General features: G+C 35.6%; 1 protein-coding gene across 1 annotated transcript in view; it reads left to right on the forward strand.

Moving 5' to 3' along the window:
- SYT1 (synaptotagmin 1) overlaps positions 1-24,115 on the forward strand; it is a 555,677-nt gene that overhangs the window by 383,853 nt on the left and 147,709 nt on the right. The window contains exons 5-6 of the mRNA XM_047865729.1: positions 15,227-15,411; positions 21,411-21,533. Of these exons, the coding sequence (XP_047721685.1) occupies positions 15,227-15,411; positions 21,411-21,533 (308 nt within the window). The remainder of the gene's footprint in view (positions 1-15,226; positions 15,412-21,410; positions 21,534-24,115) is intronic.

Raw genomic sequence — 24,115 nt, forward strand, 5'->3', positions numbered from 1 at the left:
AACAGCAGAAAATTAATCAATGTATCAAATGAATATGGCATTGGAAGGATTTAAAGAGTAAAGGACGAAAATTGTGATCCTAGGTAAATTTAAATTTTCTCATTGATGGATTTGAAACAGCAATAATCAGAGCTTGGGTAAATAGAAAGAATTGATGGTTGAAAGAACTGAGTTTGAGACTGCGCCATGATTTTTTTCCTAGAATCTTTGGACAGTCATATTATTTCTGGTACCTTAAATTGCCATTTATGAATAAAGATAATATTACTTAAATGAAATAATCTCAAATTCTTTTGTAAATTATTCAGTGGAAACATATTACATAAAATCAAAATTGGCTCCTAATAAAAAAAATGATTCTAACTTTAAAATGTAAATAATTATTGAAAACAAAAAATACTGAATTCAAGTTAGTTTTTCCGGTCACTTAAAATATTTGGCCAATTTTGAAGAAAAAAGCAGCATCCAAGAGCATGTTCTTTTTTTATTTTTTACTTTTTTTTTTTTTAACATTTATTGCTTCTGAAAGGCAGAGAGAGAGAGCGTGCGCGCGCGAATGGGGGAGGGGCAGAGAGAAAGAGACAGAAAAAGAAGCAGCCTCCAGTCTCTGAGCTATCAGCACAGAGCCCGACACGGGGCTCAAATTTAGGGACCGGGAGATCATGACCTAAGCCGAAGTCGGCCACTTAACCCACTGAGCCACCCAGGCGCCCCCAGCATATTCTTGTTAATGTGTAAGCCCCACAGAATTGACTGCAATCAAGCAAGACCTACCATTTTGCCAGTGGAAAGTAAAATTCTTGCCACTAATACCTTTACTGCTGTGTTAAAATATTTACCTCAAGCAGTGTAGGCTGGGCTGACTAATTATTGAAAATACAAAGCAGTGCATGTTATGTTTATCTCCATTTGGACCAATTTAATATTCTAATGCTGCTTACACTTTTTTTTAATAAAAAACAATTATTTGGCCACTGTATTTTAAAGAACTATTATTTATTCTCCCCCAAAAGATTCTTTTATTTATTCTTTTATTTATCCATGAATAGCTTGAACACTACCAAAATACTTTGCCTTTCAGTTTTTTGACAGCAATCTTTATTTGAGACTGCTACCCTGACATTCTGCTATATCATTAGGGCAAAGCATGTTATGTTGGGAGTTATATTATACATATAAAATTGCTTATATTTCATCTTTCATCTACATAACTTTTAGAGTTTGTTTTTTAAGTCAAGTTTTAAGCATTTTCAAATTATGAAATTTAATAGGACTTGCTGGCAAATAATAACTGGCATTTGTTATTTTTTAAGTTTATTTTTTAGAAAGGATGAGGCACAGAAACAGAGACAAAGAGAATCCCAAGTAGGCTTCATGCTGTCAGCATGGAGCCTGATGCAGGGCCCAAACTCACGAACCTTGAGATCATGATCTGAACTGAAATCAAGAGTTCGACGCCTAACCGACTAAGCCACCCAGGTGCCCTGGCATTTTTTTTTTTTACCTTTTATTTATTTTTTCAAATTTTTATTTCAATTCTGGTTAGTTAACATTCAGTGGAATATTGATTTCAGGAGAATTCCGTGATTCATCACTTACATATAACACCCAGTGCTCATCATAACAAGTGCCCTCCTTAATGCCCACCATCCATTTAGCCAATCCCCTGTCCACCTCCCCTCCAACACCCCTCAATTTGTCCTCTATGGAATAACTGACAGTTAAAAACCCTCCTTCAGGTTATCCACCATACTAAGTACTTTGCACGTTACAAATTTACATGTCACAAATCACTACAGAGTTTATATCGTTGTCTCATCTCTCCACTCACCTATCATAGATATTTAAACTGAGGTTCAGAAAATTTAAATAACTTGGATCAGATTTATTCAGCAATTTGAGGGGCAGAACTTGGAGTCAAGTCCGTGATCTTTCTTATTGCCCGTTGATGACATTGCCCAATATTGCCCGTTGATGACATGATTATTATCAATCATGTTTGACAAATGATTTTCACTGATTTGGTGTTAACAATCAAAAACTATTTCAGTTAGGGGCACCTGGGTGGCTCGGCCATTTAAGTGTCCAACTCATGATTTTGGCTCAGGTCATGATCTAACAGTCTGTGAGATTGAGCCCCGCATCCAGCTCTGCACTGCCAGTGTGGAGCCTGCTTGGGATTGTTTCTCTCCTTCTCTCTCTGCCTGTCTCTCTCTCTCTCTCTCTCTCTCTCTCTCTCTCTCTCTCAAAATAAATAAGCTTAAAACAATTATTTCAGTTAAAAGAAACATGATAGTCCTATACAAATATGTTCACCAAACTAAACTCTTCTTAGCAATAATGTAATTCGTGAATATTTGCTCAATTTTCAGTGTGGATACAAAAGAATGCCAGGATATATGGAAATAGCATGAAAATTGAAGACCTAAGTCTGATCCCAACTCTAATGAGAATCACATTATGGGAGCACATCTCAGATCCTCAGTGTTCTAATTTATAAAATGTAGATACTGGCACCTACCACCTTAGCTCCTCCGCAATGTGGTTTTTAGGGTCAAATGGGCTGAGGAAATGTGAAAGGGACTCATAAAGTGAAAGAACTAAATAAATGAGAAATTGTATTAGTGAATACTTCAGATGCTAGATAGAAGAAAGAAAAGCAATATAGCATTACTAACATAATTTTTAAAAGACTCTTTCTAGGAGATATACAACATAAAAATTAGGAAAAATAACTGGCAGGAAAAAAAAATGAACTTTATTGCTTTTTCCGTAATGTTCTAGAAGAAAAAATAAGGAATACCTGCACAAATTTTCTAAATGATCTGGAAAAAAATGATTTATCTCTAAAGTTTTCTCAGGATTTGATCTGTGATATGGTATTTAAAAAAAAGTATACCCTTTAGTTTGAACAAGGAATCCAATAGAGCCATATCCTCACTATGTGTAATATTTGAAGAGGACTTTCTCTCCCTCTATTTCTTTCACTTATTCAAGAAGCACTTGTTTATGACCTCCCATGTACCAAACCCAACCGATACTCCATGGAAGGTCAAGGAAAGGAAGACAACAGTATTCCTCTTCAGGTAGTTCCTCCATCGTGAAGAGGCAAATTACAAAGCTATAGAAAACAAGGATCAACGTATAAAATACAAGTCATAAGGCATAAATCAATGTGGATGAGAGATAATGTTAAGGGCCCGTGTATGGTATTACTCAGGTAGACATTTGGAGGAAGTCTATTAAGGAATCTTTTAAGGGAAAAAAATTACTAAGTTTGACAGGGAAAAGAGAATAAGGAAAATTATACATTCTTAGTGGAGATCTGGGAGAATTTACAAAAACAAGCAAGATTCACACACGGCCTTGAGGTCATATGTTCACAGTGCAGTGCTTGAAGCACCAACTCTAAACAGAAGAGAGATACAATTTAAAAGGGAAAAAAAAGTCACTATATAGGAGATTGACAGGCATAGGGAAGTCCCTTCAAAAGCAAGAACAGAAAATAAATCAACAATCATAGGAATTGTAGAAAAATAAAGATAAAAATTCACATCCAAGAACCAGGAAATAAAAAAGGAAGAAATGATGCTACAAATTGCCATAGAGGCAAATACACTGAGAGAAACAGACAAAACAACCATCAGAGAGGAAAATTAATAAGTTTGGTCTGTAGCAGCAGGAATCCATTGGATAATCAAGGCAAAATGTCCTGTGGCTAGCTAGACAAGCAAGGGGCTTTGTTTGCTCTGTTGTCTACCTGTCACTCTGTATAGTAATGAAATTAATGAGCCTGACTCTTCCCTTTTATGACTGGAAAGACTCAAACATCCTGCTCTTCCTCGTTCATGCACAGCAACCACACAGTTCTCCTGTCAGTATAATCAAATTGCACCAAGTTACAGGTAATTCTAAAAACCTGTCACTTGCCCCTAGAATAATAAACAAAGTCCAGGGGAGAAAAATCTTTCCAAAACAGGAGGTAATAAGGCTAAGTGGTATTTTTGTTTCTTTTAGTGCTGGCCTGAAGTTGTACAATAACATAAGAAAGCAGGGAATAGATCTGCCGGTTTCACTGATATTCTTTTATCATAATTGGATTTAATGATAATATGAGATTGCTTGGAAAAGAAACAAGTAGAGACTCAAATATTGAATTATCCAAAAGTTACTGACAGGTACCATATTCAATTCTTGTAATAAAATTTTTTTTTTCTTGGGCATCTTTGTCAAAGATAAAAACTGTTTAAAGACAATGTTAACAATGTTAACCAAGGGAGGACAGTGTTAATTCAAAGCCTCAAAATAAAACCAAATACTAATTGAATCAGAATCCAAAAGATTTTTACTTTGGAGCCTTTTAATACAAAAGAAGAAAGCTTCCACTACGTGAAGAAAAACCTGAGACATCTTTTTTAGTTTTGAACTTGGAAATCAGAACTCAAGAAAGACATGCTACAAATTTGATAGGATAAATGGATTTCCCTTTAACCACGAAATTGTGTTGTCCACAGCATGATTGAAAACTGTTACAAACTTCCAAAGGCTTCGGAACTGATTAGCCCATGAATCGCCCACACCTCTGCCAACTTACCTGGCACCCCTTCCTGTTTACCAATGCACTTCTCCCTGGAGCCTGCAGACAGCAAGCTCCTGGGCTCTCTGTGGAGCCTTATCTAAATCCTCTGGAAGTCATGCTGGGGCTTATCTCTGCCTGAAGACTCCACATCATTTTCCATGTCAAATTTCAGACATTCCAATATTGTGACAATATGGATGACTTTGCCTTATCGTTGAAAGCAGACTATTATTGTAGACATCTTCTAAAATTAATTATTTGATTAATACCTGTGCAGATAAAAGGGCCTTCAGTCAACTAACTTTTGTTATCAAGACTAATCATTGCATTCAACAAGAAACATCAATAACCTTACTGCGTTATTCAGCAGGGGCTGTGAATCTGTTCCGTAGCACAGTACATACTGAAATCAGATAAAAAGAGGCTCTGGTAAACATTTATCAATGTATAGGTTGTGATTTTGTGCTTTCCAAAGCAGTATCTTTTACTGAAGGTGTTGTTTTTTTTTTTTAATGTATTAACAGGTTTTTAAGAGTTTGTGGGCTAAAAGAGGCACATTTCCCATTTTACTAAGTTCTAATGTTTTTAAAAATAATTCTAAACAAGTGTTCATTCGACAAGTAGAGTAAGATTGCTGTGACTACGTAATGGAATCAGAGTCAAGCAAAAGACCTCATTTAATTTGGCATTTAACATGCTGTCCAGTGTTGTTCACGAGTTGCTTCATGTATATTAATCAAACCTGCCCAGCTGGACTGTAAACTGTTTAAGCAAATTACTTCAAACTTGTTCATTATCTCTTCAATGTCCTGAGCATTAATGTGTTAAATAGACACTCAATGAATGAATGAATGAATGAATGAATGAGCAAGCTTCTCTCTTACATTACCATGTAAATAATCCATCTGCCTTAAAAAGCCACAGGTAGCTGACTCAATTCGATGGCTTGGATCATTTTTGCAACCTATTTACACAGACCTATCTTCCAGTTTGCTTTTTGTCAGGGGCACATATTGAAAAGCTAAACAGAACCGTGTAAGAGGAGAAAGTGCAATGTGTTAACAAGGCTATTTAGGGGAGGCTACATGTGTTTACTACAAGGAATTGTATTTTTATTTACTATGATAGGAAAAAATCTCATGTAGACTCTTTCCTGAGCTCTCTTATTGAGAGCTTTGTTTAACAAGGAAGTCACTGGGTAAGAAGTTAGAGTAAAAGGAATCTTAAAAACCAAAGGATGAAATCCTGCCATTTGCAACAACGTGGGTGGAACTGGGGGGTATTATGCTAAGTGAAATAAGTCAGTCAGAGAAAGACCGACACCATATGTTTTCACTCATATGTGGATGTTGAGAAACTTAACTGAAGACCATCGGGGAAGGGAAAGAAAAAAAAATAATTACAGAGAGGGAGGGAGGCAAACCGTAAGATAGACTCTTAATACAGAGAATGAACTGAGGGTGGAAGGGAATGGGGGTTGGGGGGGGGGGCAACAGGGAAAATTGGTGATGTGCATTGAGGAGGGCACTTGTTGGCATGAGCACTGGGTGTTGTATGTAAGTGATGAATCATGGGAATCTACTCCCGAAACCAAGAGCACACTGTATATACTGTATGTTAGCTAACTTGACAATAAATCATATATATAAATAAATAAATAAACCAAAGGAAAGAGGAGAAGGAAAGATTAAGGACGAAAAGGAGGGAGGGGGACAGACAGATGGACAGACAAGATGGGAGGGAGTCAGGAAGCAAAGAAGGGAGGAAAAGAACCAAAGTCCCCAAAATGCTATGTCCACTGTGTAGCCAGCAAGGTTTGGGAGCTTAGCTCCAAGCTCAGTGATGCTTGGAGTTTTCACGGAACTCTAGGACCCTTTACCTTATCTTTACCTAACCTGCCACCTACAGACCCCATCTACTCTGCTGAATTCTGTATTTAAGCCTGTAATGTCTCTTTCTAGTTTTTTTCCTAGGAGTTAGTCTTCTCCAGCTCCTAAAGAAAGAGACCTACCTTCTCTGTGTTCTCTGTTCTACCATCATCCCTAGCACAGTCTACGCACACAGTGGACTGCCAAGACAAAAAAGAAAAAGAAAAGAAAAAAAAAAGGTTAAATGACCAAATGGAGGGATAAGTTTTTTAAATTCCTTAATCTTTGTGCATTTGACCCTGATGATCTGAAAAAGGAGCTTTTAATTTGGAATCCAAAGGTCATTTAGACTAGGAACTATAATCTCCACAAAGGTACCACACACTCCCAGTTGTGTGCAAATTTAAACACACCACGCACACGTATATATTTTCCCATCGAGACTATATAGATTTGGTTAAATTTAAAAGAGGCATATAATTCAATGGAGACTTCGAACTCTATCCTCAAGACTGAGGAAAAAGTAGGTTTGCTTAATACCCGGCCGTGAAGAATATATCATCTTTGAGGCTGTTTCACTGTATAATGAGGAATTCTTCATTCAGACCTTTGAATGGTCAGTTTGTTCTTAAGCCATATTCTGGATGACTTCGTACAGGGTTTCAAATCTTACGTTTAATGTGCTGTCTCCAGAGATGGTTAATGAATGTATTAATCCACATAGTTCCAGTGCTTTTTCTTTTTTAAGTTCTATTTGCATTCTGTAATTTAGAAAAAGCTTTAAAATCCGAGGCTTATTTCGGCTTTTTGCCGATTTTTGAAAAGTTATCCTTGTACGTTTAAAATTATTCACAAACAGGGGCACCTGGGTGGGTCAGTCGGTTAAGTGTCTAAATTGGGCCCAGGTCATGATCTCACAGTCTGTGGGTTCGAGCCCCACATCGGGCTCTGTGCTGACAGCTCAGAGCCTGGAGCCTGCTTTGGATTCTGCGTCTTCCTCTCTCCCTCTCTCTCTCTCCTGCTCTCTCTCTCTCAGAAATAAAATTGTTCATAAACAGTCTAAAAGCAAAGCTTTGAAATAGATTATTTTTCTTACTGTTCAACAGTAAATTATCTTAATATTCAATCCTGCATCTTGCATCAATGTCTGATACTCTAGAAAGATGGATTGTTTGGAGTAAACCTGGAAGTTGGCAAAAAGCTTCAGTGAATGTAAGAACAAAGAAATATGTAAGTTATTCATAAGATGAATTATACAGGCATTAGTGCAGTGATGAGGCACTCATGACAAAACAGATACGTCAAAGGTAGAATACGTCTGAAGTTCTTGCTGAATTTTTGTAGTGGCCATGGCAACGGTATTACCTATATCATCTTGAAGCTCTCAGCTGAAATAGCTAGCACTGTGGTAAACGTACAAGCTTACATTTCTCAAGGAGAAAATGCAGCTCATCTTGTGAAAGAGATACGGATTTTAGATTGTTTTTGAATATGATGAATGGGAATGGAATGAATAGATAATGCAGAGCTGCCATTGAAAGTGAAATCAAGGCAGAAATACAAAAAACAAACAAAACAAAAACAAAAACAAAAACCCTAGATGTTATCAAAAAACCCAGTGAGTAAATCCACCAGAAGGTTGCCAACCTACGAGACAGCAGTAGCTGACTAACTGGGACTGTGGGAGGAGAGAATCAGATCTAAGCAAACAGGACTGAGGAGCCGACCTAAGGAAAACACATATAAGAGAATGCTGTACCTCACTGACCATCCACTCTACTTGTACTTGAGCTCAAGAGCATGGCTTTGTGGGTTTCTTTCAAGCCACCTAACATTTACAGAGCACTAAGCTGATAGGACTGAGTTTGGCATTGTAGAGAATGCAAAACAAAACAAAACAACCATCTATTTAGAAGTGAGAGCTCAGAATCAGGAAATCTAGGGTAGGACTTCTCTTGGTCATAGAGCATTTTGTGTTAATTTTACAAAGCTTCTCTCCCTAACTGTTAATTCTTAGGACTGAGGTACAACATGAGTCTGATGAGCAGACTTTGGATTTGGAGGCATAAACTAGATAGCCAAGGCTACTATTCAGTAACAGTAAGATTTTTCCTCTCATAAAAGTACCCTCTGCAATACCCTTGTTCTCTGTGATAGTGTCATCTTTTATTTCACAATGTTTTATGAAAGATCAGGAAATCTTGAGTGTCTACCTTAAAAAAAAAAGTTGAGAGCCCCTTAAGTAAATAATTTTTACATATTTGTTTAGTGCCAAAACCCCCTAGCGGGGAAAATGATGTTTTTCAATCTGAGAATAACATTTTTATTGTAGAAAGACTCTTTACCTAGTTGCTTTCATCAATAAATGTCCCCCTAGAGCACTAAATTTGTACATAACAGCACATCAAGGCATGTAGCTTCTATCTGAAAACACCATATTATGCTCTAAGTACCAAGTTTGGCAAATATAATTTTACTTCTTTTAAAAAAGTAAATAAGACCTAGTTTTTATCACATAGGAAATAAATAGAAAGCTTCATGCTTGGGACTGTATTACAGCCCTGTAACAAATGCCAGGAAAGTAGATGTTCAATAAATATGTGTTTGATTCAAAACTGTTTCAGGGGTGGCTGGTGGCTCAGTCAGTTAAGTGTCCGACCTAGGCTCAGGTCATGATCTCGTGGTTTGTGATTTTGAGCCCCGCGTCAGGCTCTGTATTGTCTGTCAGTTGAGAGCCTGGAGCCTACTTCGGATTCTGTGTCTCCCTCTCTCTCTGCCCCTCCCCCACTCATGCTCTGTCTCTCAAAAAAATTAATAAACATTAAAACAAACTTTTTTTAATACTTACTTTTTTAGACTGCTTAACTTATGCCAACTCCTCATGAAAGAAAGACCTCTCCTGATAAGGGGAAATCGTTGTTTGGGTTTTTGTCTCCCCCAAAAGAAGACCTGCTAATGCAAATTTACTTCTAAGTGGTTCTAAATTATTTTTATTGTGTTTTCATTAAATACCAGGACTTCAGTTCATAAATAATCCACAAAGAGCTGAGTTTTGAGTTACTAAGAAGTGAATTTCAGGTGTAGAAAGGGGGCATATTAAAATACCTTTGATATCTTTGTATAGATTTGGATTCTTTTTTATTTTTAAATAATGTGCCTTTTTTTTACTAGCCTAATACAAACCACCCAATGTATTCCACCACATAGTATTTCTTATTGGGTTGGAGGGGAAATTTTAGAAAATATACTTAATATCTTTATTTAAAAATCTGTCAACACTGGCACTTTTGCTGAGCCTTGAGATACAGAAATCACTTAAATGACTGAAGAAGAAGAATAACATTTCAAGAAAGGAGGAATATACTTGAGAAAGATACAGGGGTAGAACTGAACAAAGAACAATGGGTGACTCAGTCACATGGGGGTAACATCAGGCCGCTACTTTACAAGTAGAAATAGATGTAAAAGAAACATAAAACATATTGAAGAAGAAATGGCACCACTTTTCATGCAATCAGACTTGGGATAAAATTTTCTACATGGTTCCCATGTCAAGAGGTCAGCAATAATTGAAGCACTGAGAGGACCCATAGAGCTAGCTTGGGGAACTGGTTTGAGAAGACGACAGATTCATCTAGAGGAAACAGTCTAGAGGCAGTGGGAAACACAGACCCAGCATATACAAGAGGGGACAGAATGGAATAACTGATGTAAAAGTTTAAGACATGGGAAAGAATGGGCTCAACAGTGAGTCCATGTGAAGGTGATCAAGGGGCTAAGAACTTTGAATAACAACTCCATTTAAAGACATGGGAATGGGAAAGGAAAGGGGGAAAATGTCAGACCCATGCAAGAAGGTAAGGGCAATAGAACCAAAAGCAGAAGGACATTTCAAAAAGGAATTTATGATCAAGATCTCATACCACAGACAGTGTTGCTTGCGTTTGGCCACAAGAAAGCCATTGCTTATCTTGGGTACAATGTTAGTGTCATGAGAATGGTTGCAGAAGAGACAAAGGGGGTAAATCAGAAGATCACAGAAAATATAGCAATAGTCCACAGTAATATTCCAATTGTATGATCATCTATGTGCCGCATACCACCTATCTCTTGAGGTCTGCTTTGTATCTCGAGTTTTCTATCCCTGCTATGATGAATTCCACAGATGTAAAACTACACACATTTCTTATTTTCTAGTTCTGGAGATCAGAAGTCCAAAATAGGTTTCACCAAGCTAAAATCAAACTGTCAGAAGTGCTGATTCCTTTTCTAATCCCCAACTTTGACATAGAATTAACAAATAACATTGTCTAAATTTAAAATGTACATTGGAATGACTTGATAAACATATTTTGAAATAATTACAATAGGGCTCATCAATATAGCTATTACCTCACATAACTAAGCATGTGTGGTAAGAACACAAGATTTACTCTTTCAGCAAATTTCAACTACACAATACGGTATTGTTAACTGTAGTCACTGTGCTATACATGACATCCCCAAAACTTATTCATCTTCTGATTAAAAGTTTGTACCCTTTGACCTACATCTTCCCATTTATCCCAACCCCCAGTCCCTGATAACCACCATTCTACTCTCTTTCCTGGAGTTCTCCACTTTTATAGGTTTTGCATTTAATCATGATCATACAGGGCTTGTCTGTACAACTTCTATCACTGACTTATCTCACTCAGCATAATGACCTGAGGAGCCATCCATGTTGCCACAAATTGCAGGATTTCTTTCTTTTTTATGGCCAAAGAATACTCCAATTGTGTATGTGTGTATGTATATGTACATGTGTATGTGTATGTGTGTGTGTGTGTGTAACATACATATATATTACATTTTCTTTATCCCTTCATCCATTAATGGACCCTTAGGTTGTTGTTGTTGTTTTTTAAGATATATTTATTTTGAGAGAGTGAGAGAGAGAGAGTAAGCACAAGTGGGAGAGGGGCAGAGAACAAGGAAGAGAGAGAATCCCAAGCAGGCTCCATGATGTCAGCACAGACCCCAATGTGGGGCTCCATCCCACAAACAGTGAGAACATGACCTGAGCCAACATCAAGAGTTGGTCTCTTAATCGACTGAGCCACCCAGGATCAGTTTCTTCATCTTGGCTATTATGAACAATAATACTACAGTGAACATAGAGGTGCATATACCACTTCAAAATAGTAATTTTTTTTTATTTCCTTGAGATATATACCTAGAATGGGATTGCTAGATCATATGGTAGTTGTATTTTTTTTTATTTTTTTAGGAATCTCCATACTCTTTTCCATAATGGTTGTATGAATAGATTCCTTCTTAAAACTGTATGGGAGAATGCATTTCCTTGTCTTTTCCAGCTTCTAGAGGACACTCCTTGGTTCATGATCCCTTTCTCCATCGTCAAAATCAAAAGCACAGAATCTTCCACTTTCTGATTGTGAAATTCCTATCTGCCTCTTTGACTTATAAGGACTCTAGTAATGACATCAGTTCTATCTGGATGTAACCCAGAGTAATCTCCCCATCTCAAGATCCTAAATCATCTATGTGAAGTCATTTTGCCATTGTAAGGTAACATATTCACAGGTCCCAGAGAATATCATGTGGACATTTCAGAAGAACCATAATTCTTCCTATCACAAAGTCTAAGTTAAAACACCAGAAGCAGTTTAAAATTGACTTTGACTTAATTCTTATGCATCAGTTTACCTTTGGGTTAAATAATGTGCGATTAATTCATTAACTGGAAAATGAAAATCACATTTCTAATGGAAAACTTCTACACTAGTCTATTATTTTCTGCTGAAAGGTCTTTAAGTTAAATGTTAAAATTCTTGTTATGAAATTCCATTTAATGATAGTTGGGTAGCAATAATAATAAGCTAATAGCTTTCTGCCAAAAGCAGTATTTTTCTGAGCCCATTTTTTGTTGAAGCTATACTTTATTATGGAAATCACACTTGGCAGCATCTTATGCTGTCATTTATTTTCACTTTTTTAATATAAAATGTTTTATTAAAAAGGTTTCAAAGCTAAAGATTTTTCCTTTGTATACATTTAAGATACGTACATTTTTTACCTACTAAAGATATTTTGAACTTTTCAAACTATTGGACCTACTAATGTAAAGATATTTTGAATTTCTCAAACTATTGGATCTATATTTTTCCTCTTTATACAGTTTTTCCTGTATACAATTAAAGGGATAATGAATAAACCTGCTATGAATATTGAGATAACATATAAAGTTGTAGCAGTTGCTAGCCCCTATTTAGTTTTCAATTTTTAGCCTAATATAAAATACATTTCATGAGATTTTTTCACTAATATTCAAACATTTCTATAAATACTACTAATGAATTATCCTATAGATGGTGTTTCTTACTAAACTTCCCAAATTCCAAATATTTGGCTGTTCTCCACAGGAGCATTTAAGGTGGTAATTCAATTCAAATAACTGAATTTAATTATAAATGGTGGTTTATATTCCAAGTATCTATTCAGTCAGGTTTTCATATGGGTACACAAAATGATACCCTTCAGGTTTTTAAATTCTATCTCAAGGTGCTGGTAACTTGTGAGACAAATCCTGTTAATTTCATATATTCAATATAGAATATTCCAAGTTAAAATTAAGCTACTCAGAAGATCCAACCTAGAGTATGGTAGCACTTTAAGAAATAAAAGTCACAAAATAAGATTTTCTCAGTGGTTATAATTTACCTTCAGGTTGCAGTATGTAAGATTTCCTCCTATAATCCTATGTTCCTATTTCTTTAATTCCTTTTGATTAAATAATGTCCCCATGCTTTCACTGTCTATTTTCTTTTTGTGAAGTTGTCAAGTGATCTCTGTAATTTAAGAGACTTTTATGTAGCTCTCTGAGAGACTATCATACAAGTCCAACTAGAAGAATAATTTACGAGGCTCAAAATGAAGGGTCATTATTAATACTGTCTTGCCTGCAATGAATATGTAGACTCTTTCGTTCATGCATGGCAGGGTTTTAACTAGATCAAAAGAGGCAGAAGGTTTTAAATGAGGTGTTATGAATGATATCATTGGTTACATAAGTTTCATTTACATTTTTAAAAATATGATTGTTTAATGAGATTACAGAACATAAAACATGTCATTTGGTGTTGGCTTATATATAACTTTCAAATATTTCTTTGGCTAAAAACACAATTTCAGAAGTTGTGCTTTTATATAGTCTAACATTTATCAGCCAATCGTAAGCTAGAATAATAATATGCATGGTAAGTATTCTACATTATAAAGCTAAACACAGGAGGACAGCTAAGAGTGGGTTTTCTCAGTTTTTTGAAGAGGTTAATTTTTAAGTGCTTTTACTTTATCAAAGCATTCCTGACTTGTATTCAGCAATCACTGATACTAATGATGTTTATGTAGGTGGAAGAAAATAGTACCTCTTCTTACCATTTCAATGTCCAGTGTCTTTTCTTAATTACAACAGGCAAATCTAATTATTTCTTCTGATCAATCTCAATAATTGAATAATTCCTTTCCAGGCAAAATGAAATCTTAAACATTTCCACAAGAGTTTGTTTTTTTTTAATATAAGCACACGGTATACGATATGCCAAATAAGAAAATGGATTGACTTTTAGTAGATGGACAACTGTAATAGAAAAATGTTTATGTGTTTGAGTATATTTACTTATATATTCTTTATTATTTTAAAAAGAGCCTTCAAACCTGAAGCCTCTCTTCTTACCTAAAAATCACCTCTTCTTCCTCTCGATTCTCCCTGGTATAGCCACTGAACTCTACGTTTTTCAATGTGTATTTATTAGTGTGCGTATTTTATGTCCCCACATATACTCTGAGTGTTCTGTGTTACCCATAATATTTAGCCCCATGCCTTAAAAATAGCCAATGAATTCTGCTATATGCTGGATGCCACTCTAAATTTTTTAGTATATTAACTCCCTTAATTTTCAAAGGAGATGAAATGGGTACCACTGTTATCTTCACTTTATCGTGAAGGAAACTAACTCAGAACAGTTACGCCATCTAGCCAGAGTCACACAGCCTGAAAGTGGCCAAGCCCGAATCAGTGCCTGGTTTTAGAGCCGTTGAACACATACACTCTGCCCTGCCTCTGGAGACCTTGAACAGGCCAATGTCCTACTTTTAGAGTAGGTAACTTGCAGAGCACCAAGTACTTCTTCCTAACCTTTATTATCATTATGTTATTTATTTTCTCTGGTTATTTGATTGACGTCTGTCCCTCCCATTATGCCCAAAACATATTCATAGAACCTCTAGTATGTAATAGATGAGTAACAGCAGCTAATATGTATTAAGCATTTACCATGTGCCATGAAATACATCTTATTTTAATCTTCAAAAAGTCTATGATACCTACCAATTTACCTCTACTTTAGAGGTGAGAAGACGGAGGGCAAAGGGAAGTTAGGTAACTTGCTCAAGGTCACACAGCTAATAAATGGTGGAGCCAGTATTTAAACTCAAAGGCCAAACTCCAAAGCTGTGCTCTGAATGAAGGAAGGAATGGATTCATGGAACTCTAACTTGGAGGAAAGAATATTGAACCTGTGGGGAAGGGTGAATTGGAAACAATAGAAACCATCATCCTGCCAGAGGAAACACGGGTAACATAGCACAGAACAGTGTGCCTGGAGCACTCAATAGATGCAAATTAATCAGTGAATATCTTTGTAGCCCATGAGTTAAAAGACTTTGCATATGTAATGTTTATTACTAATGCTCTCTGCCTATTTTCCTCTTTCAGTGCCACCGTGGGCCTTAATTGCCATAGCCATAGTCGCCGTCCTTTTAGTCCTGACCTGCTGCTTTTGTATCTGTAAGAAATGTTTGTTCAAAAAGAAAAACAAGAAGAAGGGAAAAGAAAAGGGAGGCAAGAATGCCATTAACATGAAAGATGTGAAAGACTTAGGGAAGACCATGAAAGATCAGGTAATGTATTCATTCCACATTACTTCTTAGATGACTTCATTGACAGTTAATAAATGGTTTATTGTTTTATGCCAGATAAGCATAGATATCAACAAATTCTGGACAGATGTCACTGCTGTAGAAATGCTTTGCAATCCTTTCAGTCACTACTGAACATCCCAAAGTGCAATGAAAACATTTGGTAGGGTTTTCCAGTCTCTTAAGCATATGAACCAGAAAAGGGCATCCATGACCATCAGGGCCATCTTGACAGGTCCAGCATACTGGAATGATGCCTGAATATTTTGACTACATCTGTTCAGCCAGTCTTAATTGCATTTAGAGTTAGAGAAACAGAATAAAGGGTATCTGAATGTTCCCCCTCTTGGGAAAGGCGCCCTTCTAACATCACTGTTCATAATCTCTGTTAAGTAACTGAGACTTATGGCTACTGATCATACTTGATGAAAATTACCATTTCTACATATCCATATATCTCAATAATTAATGCTCAGGAATAGTGAATTAACCAGGTAAAGGGAGAGAACTATTAGCTAGTCCTAAAGAACAAGGTATAATTTTAAGGCAAAATTCTTGTTTCATTAAGTTAGGGACAATTAAACCATAACACAGATTATAAAATCCATCCAGCTGGGTTATCTTCCCAAGGCTTTGGATGTTCTTTACAGTGTTGTCTACATTTACTAAATTAACTGGATGATTTGGTTCAGAATAAAGTTTACTATTAATAATTAAAATTAAAGCCCTCTTCATTATTTTTTGGAATCATATTCATAGTGTTTATCTCTAAAACAAACACTTAATTCATATTAAAAATGTAAATGTAGAGCTTTTTCATAGAAATAACATTCTCAATTACCTTTGTTTCCCTTCAAATAATTGAAAAGTTCTATTTATTCCCAAATAGCAACAGATATTGACAGTTTTTAAAACTCTTTACATAGTATTAATTACTATTAATTGAACTCTTATATAGGTGAATCTCATTAAGAACAATTTAGTCAAGGAGGGCATTTCTAGTACATTTGCACAGTTTCCTACTTAAACATACACTCAGGGCATCAACCCCACTCCCCACCTTGAGTTTTAAACACTTTTTCTCAAAGACTCTGTAGTGTCTATTGACAATTTCGCAAAGGCTCTTTTGCACTCACTGAACTTGTGTTTGGTTTCAGAGCTATAGAATCGATGGAGCGCCTGTACTCCTGCTCAGAGAGCTTTGTCCTGAGCACAAAACAACAAGATTTACATTTTTCTGAATGTTTCTAATCACAGCCACAGAAGTCCATGCACCCACATTCAACCACAGAGGTCTAATAAAGATTTTTCTCTGTAGTTCATTTGCTACATAGAAACTGAAATTTGAAAACATGTCTTGCTTTATTTCAACATTTTCTATAACAAGCAGAACTTGATAGAGATTTCTTTGAACAATGTATTGTGAGATTAGCATAAAAACAGTGTGCTATACAGACATGGACTGAATGTGTAGGTGAATTTCAGCTGTATCTATGAAACAACACGAAAATACAGCCCTATCGTTTTCACAACTACAAGTCAAATGTCATTTTCCCAAATCCTAGAATTAACAAAAGCACCAAATAATGTTAAATTGTAACTGTAGCATTCTTTTCTCACATAAGAAATTTGTATTTTTCTTTGTGGAATTTGTTATGTATGATGTAAGATTGTAATTTATAGTATAGTAGTGGTGTTTATTACCCCTGTTATGACCTGGATAAATGACCAAGATCTCAAAATGCTAAATACAGAAAATTGATAGTGGTTCATTTTTCATGGGTCACCTATTCCTTTGGATGGGAGGGGAAGAGAAAAAAGTAAAAAAGGAATACTAGTAGGAAGTCAGTGATAGTTTATAATAATCTACTATTACAACAAAGTAGTCAAGATTTCAACCACTCAAAAAGATCTCATCCTTTCAAGTGTATTACTTGTCCATACAGGATTTTGGAGCTCTTATTTTATGAATAACTAAGTGTACAGAATGAAATACAATTTGGACAAATAAAAAGAGGCCCAGTTGTGTAACAGTAGCTTAAGGTTCTTTTTAAAACAGGCAACAGTAGTTAATAATGTGTTCTATTTTTTAGGAGGAAGGATGATGAAGCAAAATAGAATGTACAGTTTTAGGATGTATGTCAAATGTCGGTCATCCAAATTCAAAATAGTATAAACAGAAAACTTAAAGAAAAATTTAACAAAAAAAACTTAAGAAAATTACTCTTAATTACATTTTCAGAATATTTTAAACATAATATTTATGTGAAAATGGGAAAAACAAGTACAGTCTATGACTCTCATTTACAAACAGAACAGATGCAAGAGGCATTTTATATAGGATTTTTTAAGATACATGGGCTCCAGGGCCACCAGTAAGTTTTTTACCATTTCAATCTGTGTAGGAATGAACAGAAATTCAAATTTCCATGCTCATGGCTATCCGTCTCTATGTTAAAATTTCACAACCAACTAGGAATCTTTAAATCCCGCAATGACAAACTAACTGGTAATAATGTGTTTATACAGAGTGAGACTTATAATTAAAGGGGTTTATTTTTATTTTTATTTTTTTTTTAATTCCTTAAAGCTTGACAACACTGAAAATGCAGAGAGGCAATACCAACTTGCAAAGTCATAGGTCTGGAATGGTCATTTCTCCATGGTTTTCACTAATGTGTGTGGATATTTTAATTTTTATTTCTTCCTTCTATGTCCTCCTTATCTGTGTTATGTCTCATGACTGTTCTGGACTGTCCCTTGCGGTAGGTTTCCTCTGCTCTTTAGAAACCCCTAGTCAACGCTCGGATACATTTAGTGGCCTGGCCGCTGGGGCTCCACGGCTCAGGGTGTACCATTCTGACACACATCAAGAGGCTGAACTAAATTGATTTCTTTTTCTTAAGATAAAGGATTCTCATTTTAACCATTCCTAACTGATTAAATACAACAGTATTAGAAAGCTCAAGTTTTTAACTGATGGGCATGGAAAGAAAATCCAGTCCCTTGTGCTACTTTTTAAGTGTGCCTTATCAAATCCAAATCTGAACAATTTAACTTAGAATAACTTCTCTTTCTAATGATTTGTAAATTAAGCACTTTTTGAATGTCGAAGCAAGCCAGAAGCATGTACACCAAATCTTTGAAATTTTAAATAAGATCTGATGTTCCTAAGATACCTTTCACTACTGCAATTTAGCAAACCATCAAAACTGCTGGGTTTACAAGCTTTTTCCTCTGCATTTTGTTGGGGGTAGGGGGTGGAGGGGTATTGCTCTTGAGATATTATAATAGCTACTGATTTAATAAATCTGAGTTTAATGTGATGGTACAGAAGATGTCCTGCTTGAGCTCAGCCCTCAGGACAAGAATAGACTTAATCATTTCGGTGATGAACAGTGACACGGAGAAATTATCAAAAATTTAGCCCTATTTCATGCAGAATAATCGCAGAGATGGTCCTGCACCTTTTATTAGGGCGAAAACCACTTAGGAAGAAGGAGATTTAATATCTCCGCTATCTCAAATTGCACTCGGATGAAACATGATATGTAAATTGTCAGTTCTGAAAGAGACTTTTGAGAAAGTATTTTAATCCATGAGTTTTTTGATAATCATAGAGTAACGTGTAGATTTTTCAGACAGAAATATGCATTAAATAGTTTGCCATTCTTTTTAAAAACTAAAAATCTTACAGGGAGGCAATTTACCTAAGCTGTAGTTTCCCAGGCACATCGATTAGAGTGTTAAAGACTTAACATGCAGCCAAGGTTTTGAAAGGGCCTCAGTTCCTCTAATTAAACTCAGTAGTCTTTTCTGGTCACTTTGCTACTATGTTCCCTTTAATGACTTCCCCCCCCCCCCCCACCCAAGTTGAAAGATTAAGTTTTTAAGTAATTACATTAATTGTTTCCTGCCTTTGACTATCAGTAAGCACATCAACATTTTACCAGTCAGGAAAACATCTAAGTATGAACTTTCCAAATGAAATGGTGTATGGCTAACCAGATTTGTGAAAGTTTCTACCCAGACATAATAACAGTAATATTCAATTTTCCAAACTCATTGTAGGCTCCTGAAAATTTTCCAGAAGCACAGAGTAGGGGAGGCACCTCTAACTACAGCTCAACTCTACATGATCCTCCCACCCAAATGAGTTCTACTGATACGATGCCACCACATCTCCACTTTTTTTTTTTTTTTTTTTTTTTTTAGGATAGAATTGGAGTTAGTGAAAAGAGCCAAAATGGACAATCTTGTCAATTCAGTGCCTTTTTGAAGCAGAGAGCCTTTGTATAAGTGGATGAGTTAATAGTAAAGCTTTCTCTTAACAGAGAAGAAAGATCATACAATCTGGAAGGTGGGGAGAGGTTGGGTAATGGAGCTGTAGTTTGACAACTCATGCCTTTCTGAAATCTGGGTATGCTTCTGGAATTTGAGTTCTACAAGGATTCTCCGATAAGTCGATGACAAGAGTTAAGATTCCTTTACCTTGTCATAGATATAAAGCAATCTATCACACACACACAGCAATGAAAATGCCATAACCAAACACTAGGGAAGAATATTTACTATATATATAGTAAATATATGTGTGTGTGTGTGGGTGCGTGGGTGTGTATGTATGTATATATATATATATATATATATATATATATACACACACACACATATATATTTATATATACATATACATATATATATATATATATATCCCCACCCACAGAAAAGTTGAAACCAGTAAAATACAGAGTTTCTAGAAATAAGTAAGAGCAGAACAAAATGCTAGCAAATTTAGCGAAGGATATATACAAGTAGTCCCCAGAAGAAAAAATACAAACGGTTAAAGATTTTAAAAATTTTCAACCTCACTAGTAGTCAGGGAAATGTAATTTTATCACTTTTTAATTCTGAATAACTATGTGAAGTTTTTAAAATTTTTTTTTCTAATTCTGTAAGGCAAGAAGAATCCATATCCCTAAAAAAAAAAAAAAATAAGTCCTAATATTTACCTTTATAACTTCTTTTATTTCAGCACAACTATTGTGCTTAATGGGAAAATATACACTTTCAAAAGAGAGGAGCATCTGAATGTATTTTATCAAATAATGAGCTTTCTAGTATTTCAATTTACAGTACACTTCAGTTTTAGGTTATCAAGAATATTCAGTTGGTCCAAACTGGGTTTTGAGAGTTCAGTACCATGATTTTTGTTCACTAATGCAAAATAAATGTTTATACTGATTTCAGTTTGACAAAATGGCAAACATAACTACTTTTATTTTTTTTAATATAAAACAGACCCATAAATCAATTTAATTCAGCCTAGCTTTCTGTGGAGCTGTTATAAAAATGAAATGGTAAACTGAAACTAGACATGGCATAGATTTTTCTCTAAACATGCATTTGCTGGTGGCATGTTATCTCCACTTTTTCCATAACCATTAGAAACGTACATGTGAAACATAGGAAATTAAAAGTCTTGGAGAATCACTTACTCGGCTACCTTTCTCATAGGAAAAAAGGCAAGAAAAGGCCACGCATTTCATACAAGTACTCCACTGCATGTAACGATGATGTTTTACATGATGCTTCGATCTCTTTAAACTACATGAATGTGAAACCTGGCCTGGTTAATAGCATGTTTATCATATCTCTGAAAGAAGCAGTTTTATCAAAGCCAAACATGATACCAAGTTGACATTTTCTTTGCAACGACTTTACATTTTTTGCTTGCAATATTCTGAGGGGCTTCTTCCATTGCTTCCATGTTGCTTGCTGGTTGGGGAAAAAAATTCCGTGCACAAGTGGAATTTTAAAAGTTATCTAAGCAGCAAATGTGAATGTGTGTCAGACAAACGGATTTCCAGCATTTTTGTGCTTTTGCTTCTAACAGCTTGGAAGTATAACCACGGGCCCAGGTGAATATGGGTTTCCATGAATTCACTTGAGCTCACATATAATCCATTCCCTACTCATAGGCTCTAAAGGATGATGATGCTGAAACTGGACTGACTGATGGGGAAGAAAAAGAAGAACCCAAAGAAGAGGAGAAATTGGGGAAACTTCAATATTCGCTGGATTACGATTTCCAGAATAACCAGGTATGGGGGGGGGTGGAGGAAATGACTTCTAATTCCATTACATTTTCTGAAATTACCAAGTAGAAATTGAAGCAAGATACTTCCTAAAACATTTCGTTTGCTGCGAGGGGAAAATGCAATTATCAAAGCTATGGATGAAATCGAAGTACAGGCAGTCCCCTACTTGCTAATTTAACTTCTGGTAATTAGAATTCACAGTATTCAACCGATTACATCTGCTTATGGCACTTACAGCAGGCAAGCAGAATACAAATGAACTTGGGAGTAGTCAGTCTGATTCTGACAGCTCCCAGCCACAGTGTCACCTCCACTGGCCCCTCAGCCTGAGCTTGAACAATCTCTCCTGGAATGTATGGAATTTAGATCCAAACAGGGTGAGGAACCATTGAAGTAAACCACCATTCAACCAAAGCTTTCAAACAAAATGTAGGGGTACCTGGGTGGCTCAGTCAGTTAAGCATCCAGCTCTCGATTCCAGCTCAGGTCATGATCTCACTCACAGTTGGGAGATCAAGCCCCATATTGGAATCCATGCTGGGCGTGGAATCTGCTTACGATTCTCTCTCTCCCTCTACCCCACCCTCTCCTCTCTCAAAAAATAACAATAAAACAAAATGTAACTGTGTGATAAGGAATCCAAGATGAAAAATTAATTGCCTTCCATGAATTTCAAAGGCACAAATGCCTTATATAATATGATACCAGGTAAAATTCCTAGCATGCATAAGCTAACCGTTCTTGAAAAGTAGAAAGACCAGCAACTTCATTTCTAGTGCCTGTGACTTCTGCCCAAAAAGTGACAAGGAACTGAAGACAGTAATATAACAATCATTCCTGCTTCAATTTCTCAAAAAGCCACGAAGTGACACCTAGATAAATGATAGTATTAGGTACCTTTTAGTAACCGTGTTATAGAGGTAGCTCAAAGATAAAGGTTAAAAATCCCTACATTTAAAAAAAAAAAAAAAAAACCTTCTAGGACACATGAAATTGACCATGTCTCTCTATCTTCTGAATTGTTAAATTCAAAAGCTAGATAAGAATTAGTGGAGTCAGCGGAATTAGAGATCAGGCTGTTAAGAATCTTCAGGACAGTGTCCACATCTGACAAGCAGAGTTTTAACTGTCTCTGTTGTTTTGCTTCTCTCATCTTTTTAGAGGAAAAAAAAGTGATAATATAAATACATTTACTACTAACACAGCTTGTGTTATTTCCAGTTTCGTGAGGAATGAATAAATAGAACAAATACCAATGCTCAACTTTGAGCACCGAAGTCCAAAGTCAGTAACACTATGAGAGCTCTACACAGTTGCAAGAATTCTAGGTTTATTTATTTATTTATTTATTTATTTATTTATTTATTTATTTATTTATTTTTAGAAATTGACAGTTTAAGTAATGTCTTCACTTTCCAAATTTCTAGAGAGTTCTTCATGAAGAATGTATTGATATGCTCTATCATACTAAAAACGTTTATTTGATCAGCTTCATTACAGCCATGGCTAGTCATTTCATAATACATTCTAGAAAGCTGCATTTTGGTTACAGATACAAGTTTATAGGTATGGATTTATACACATCTATAGGCATACTATAGTTAATAGTTAATTAAAATAGGGAATTTATAGTTAATTATAACTAAAATAGGGAATTTGTGGTCATTTTTATCCCAGCTACCAAAATTTGGTCATCAGGAGTTGGTTGAGAGTGAAACTTCCTATTATTTACGTATTCTGGCAAAGATGAAGGTCAATACATGTTATCTTAACATGTAACATTTTTTCCAGAAATTTAACCTTCCTTTATATGTGTATCCAGTATGTTTTAATACTTTATTCTACTTTCATATTACCCAGTAGAAATCTCGTGGTATCTCATCCTGGTTAGTCATAATTTTGAAACTTCTAAGTCAGCTTAAATTCTTTAAGTATCATTTTATAAAGTATTTTTAAGAAAATAGCATTTTTCTTACTCATATATAATGAGTGCTTTTATTGTTCCCTTTCTAGCAAACATCAAATTGTTAAAAAGGTATTTCATTCTGAGGTCTAGGAGAGTCCACCTGATGAAATATTTTTTAATTAGTATGCATTGATTTTTTTTTCCAAAAGTTCTCAGCTAATCTAATTTATAAAATGAATCTATGAGTCATGAAATATAGTGTGAGGAATTTTATATATTAAGCTATAATCAAATATACATGTTTGCTTACAAAAACTAAAACACAACTGTAAAGTACTCTAAATGAGAGGCTTTCATGGCAGAGAGAAATGTGATATTTATCTTCCAAGCAGAAGAGGGGGGAGTTGGAAGAAGTAACTCCACCCCTTGTCAAAAAATTTCCAAAACTCTTTAGAATGTAAGTCACCTAGGTTTAAAGAGTTTAGGTTATAGGACAACTGCATTCCTTCCCAAAAGAAAATTCCTTTCAAAAAGTGAGGAGAAGGGGCACCTGAGTGGCTCAGTCAGTTAAGCATCTGACTCCTGATTTTGGCTCAAGTCATGATCTCACGGTTCGTAGGATCGAGCCCGGCATCGGGCTCTGTGCTGCCAATGCAGAGCCTGCTTGAGATTCCATTTC

This window comes from Prionailurus viverrinus, chromosome B4 (genome assembly GCF_022837055.1).
Source record: "Prionailurus viverrinus isolate Anna chromosome B4, UM_Priviv_1.0, whole genome shotgun sequence".
Taxonomy (NCBI): Eukaryota; Metazoa; Chordata; class Mammalia; order Carnivora; family Felidae; genus Prionailurus; species Prionailurus viverrinus.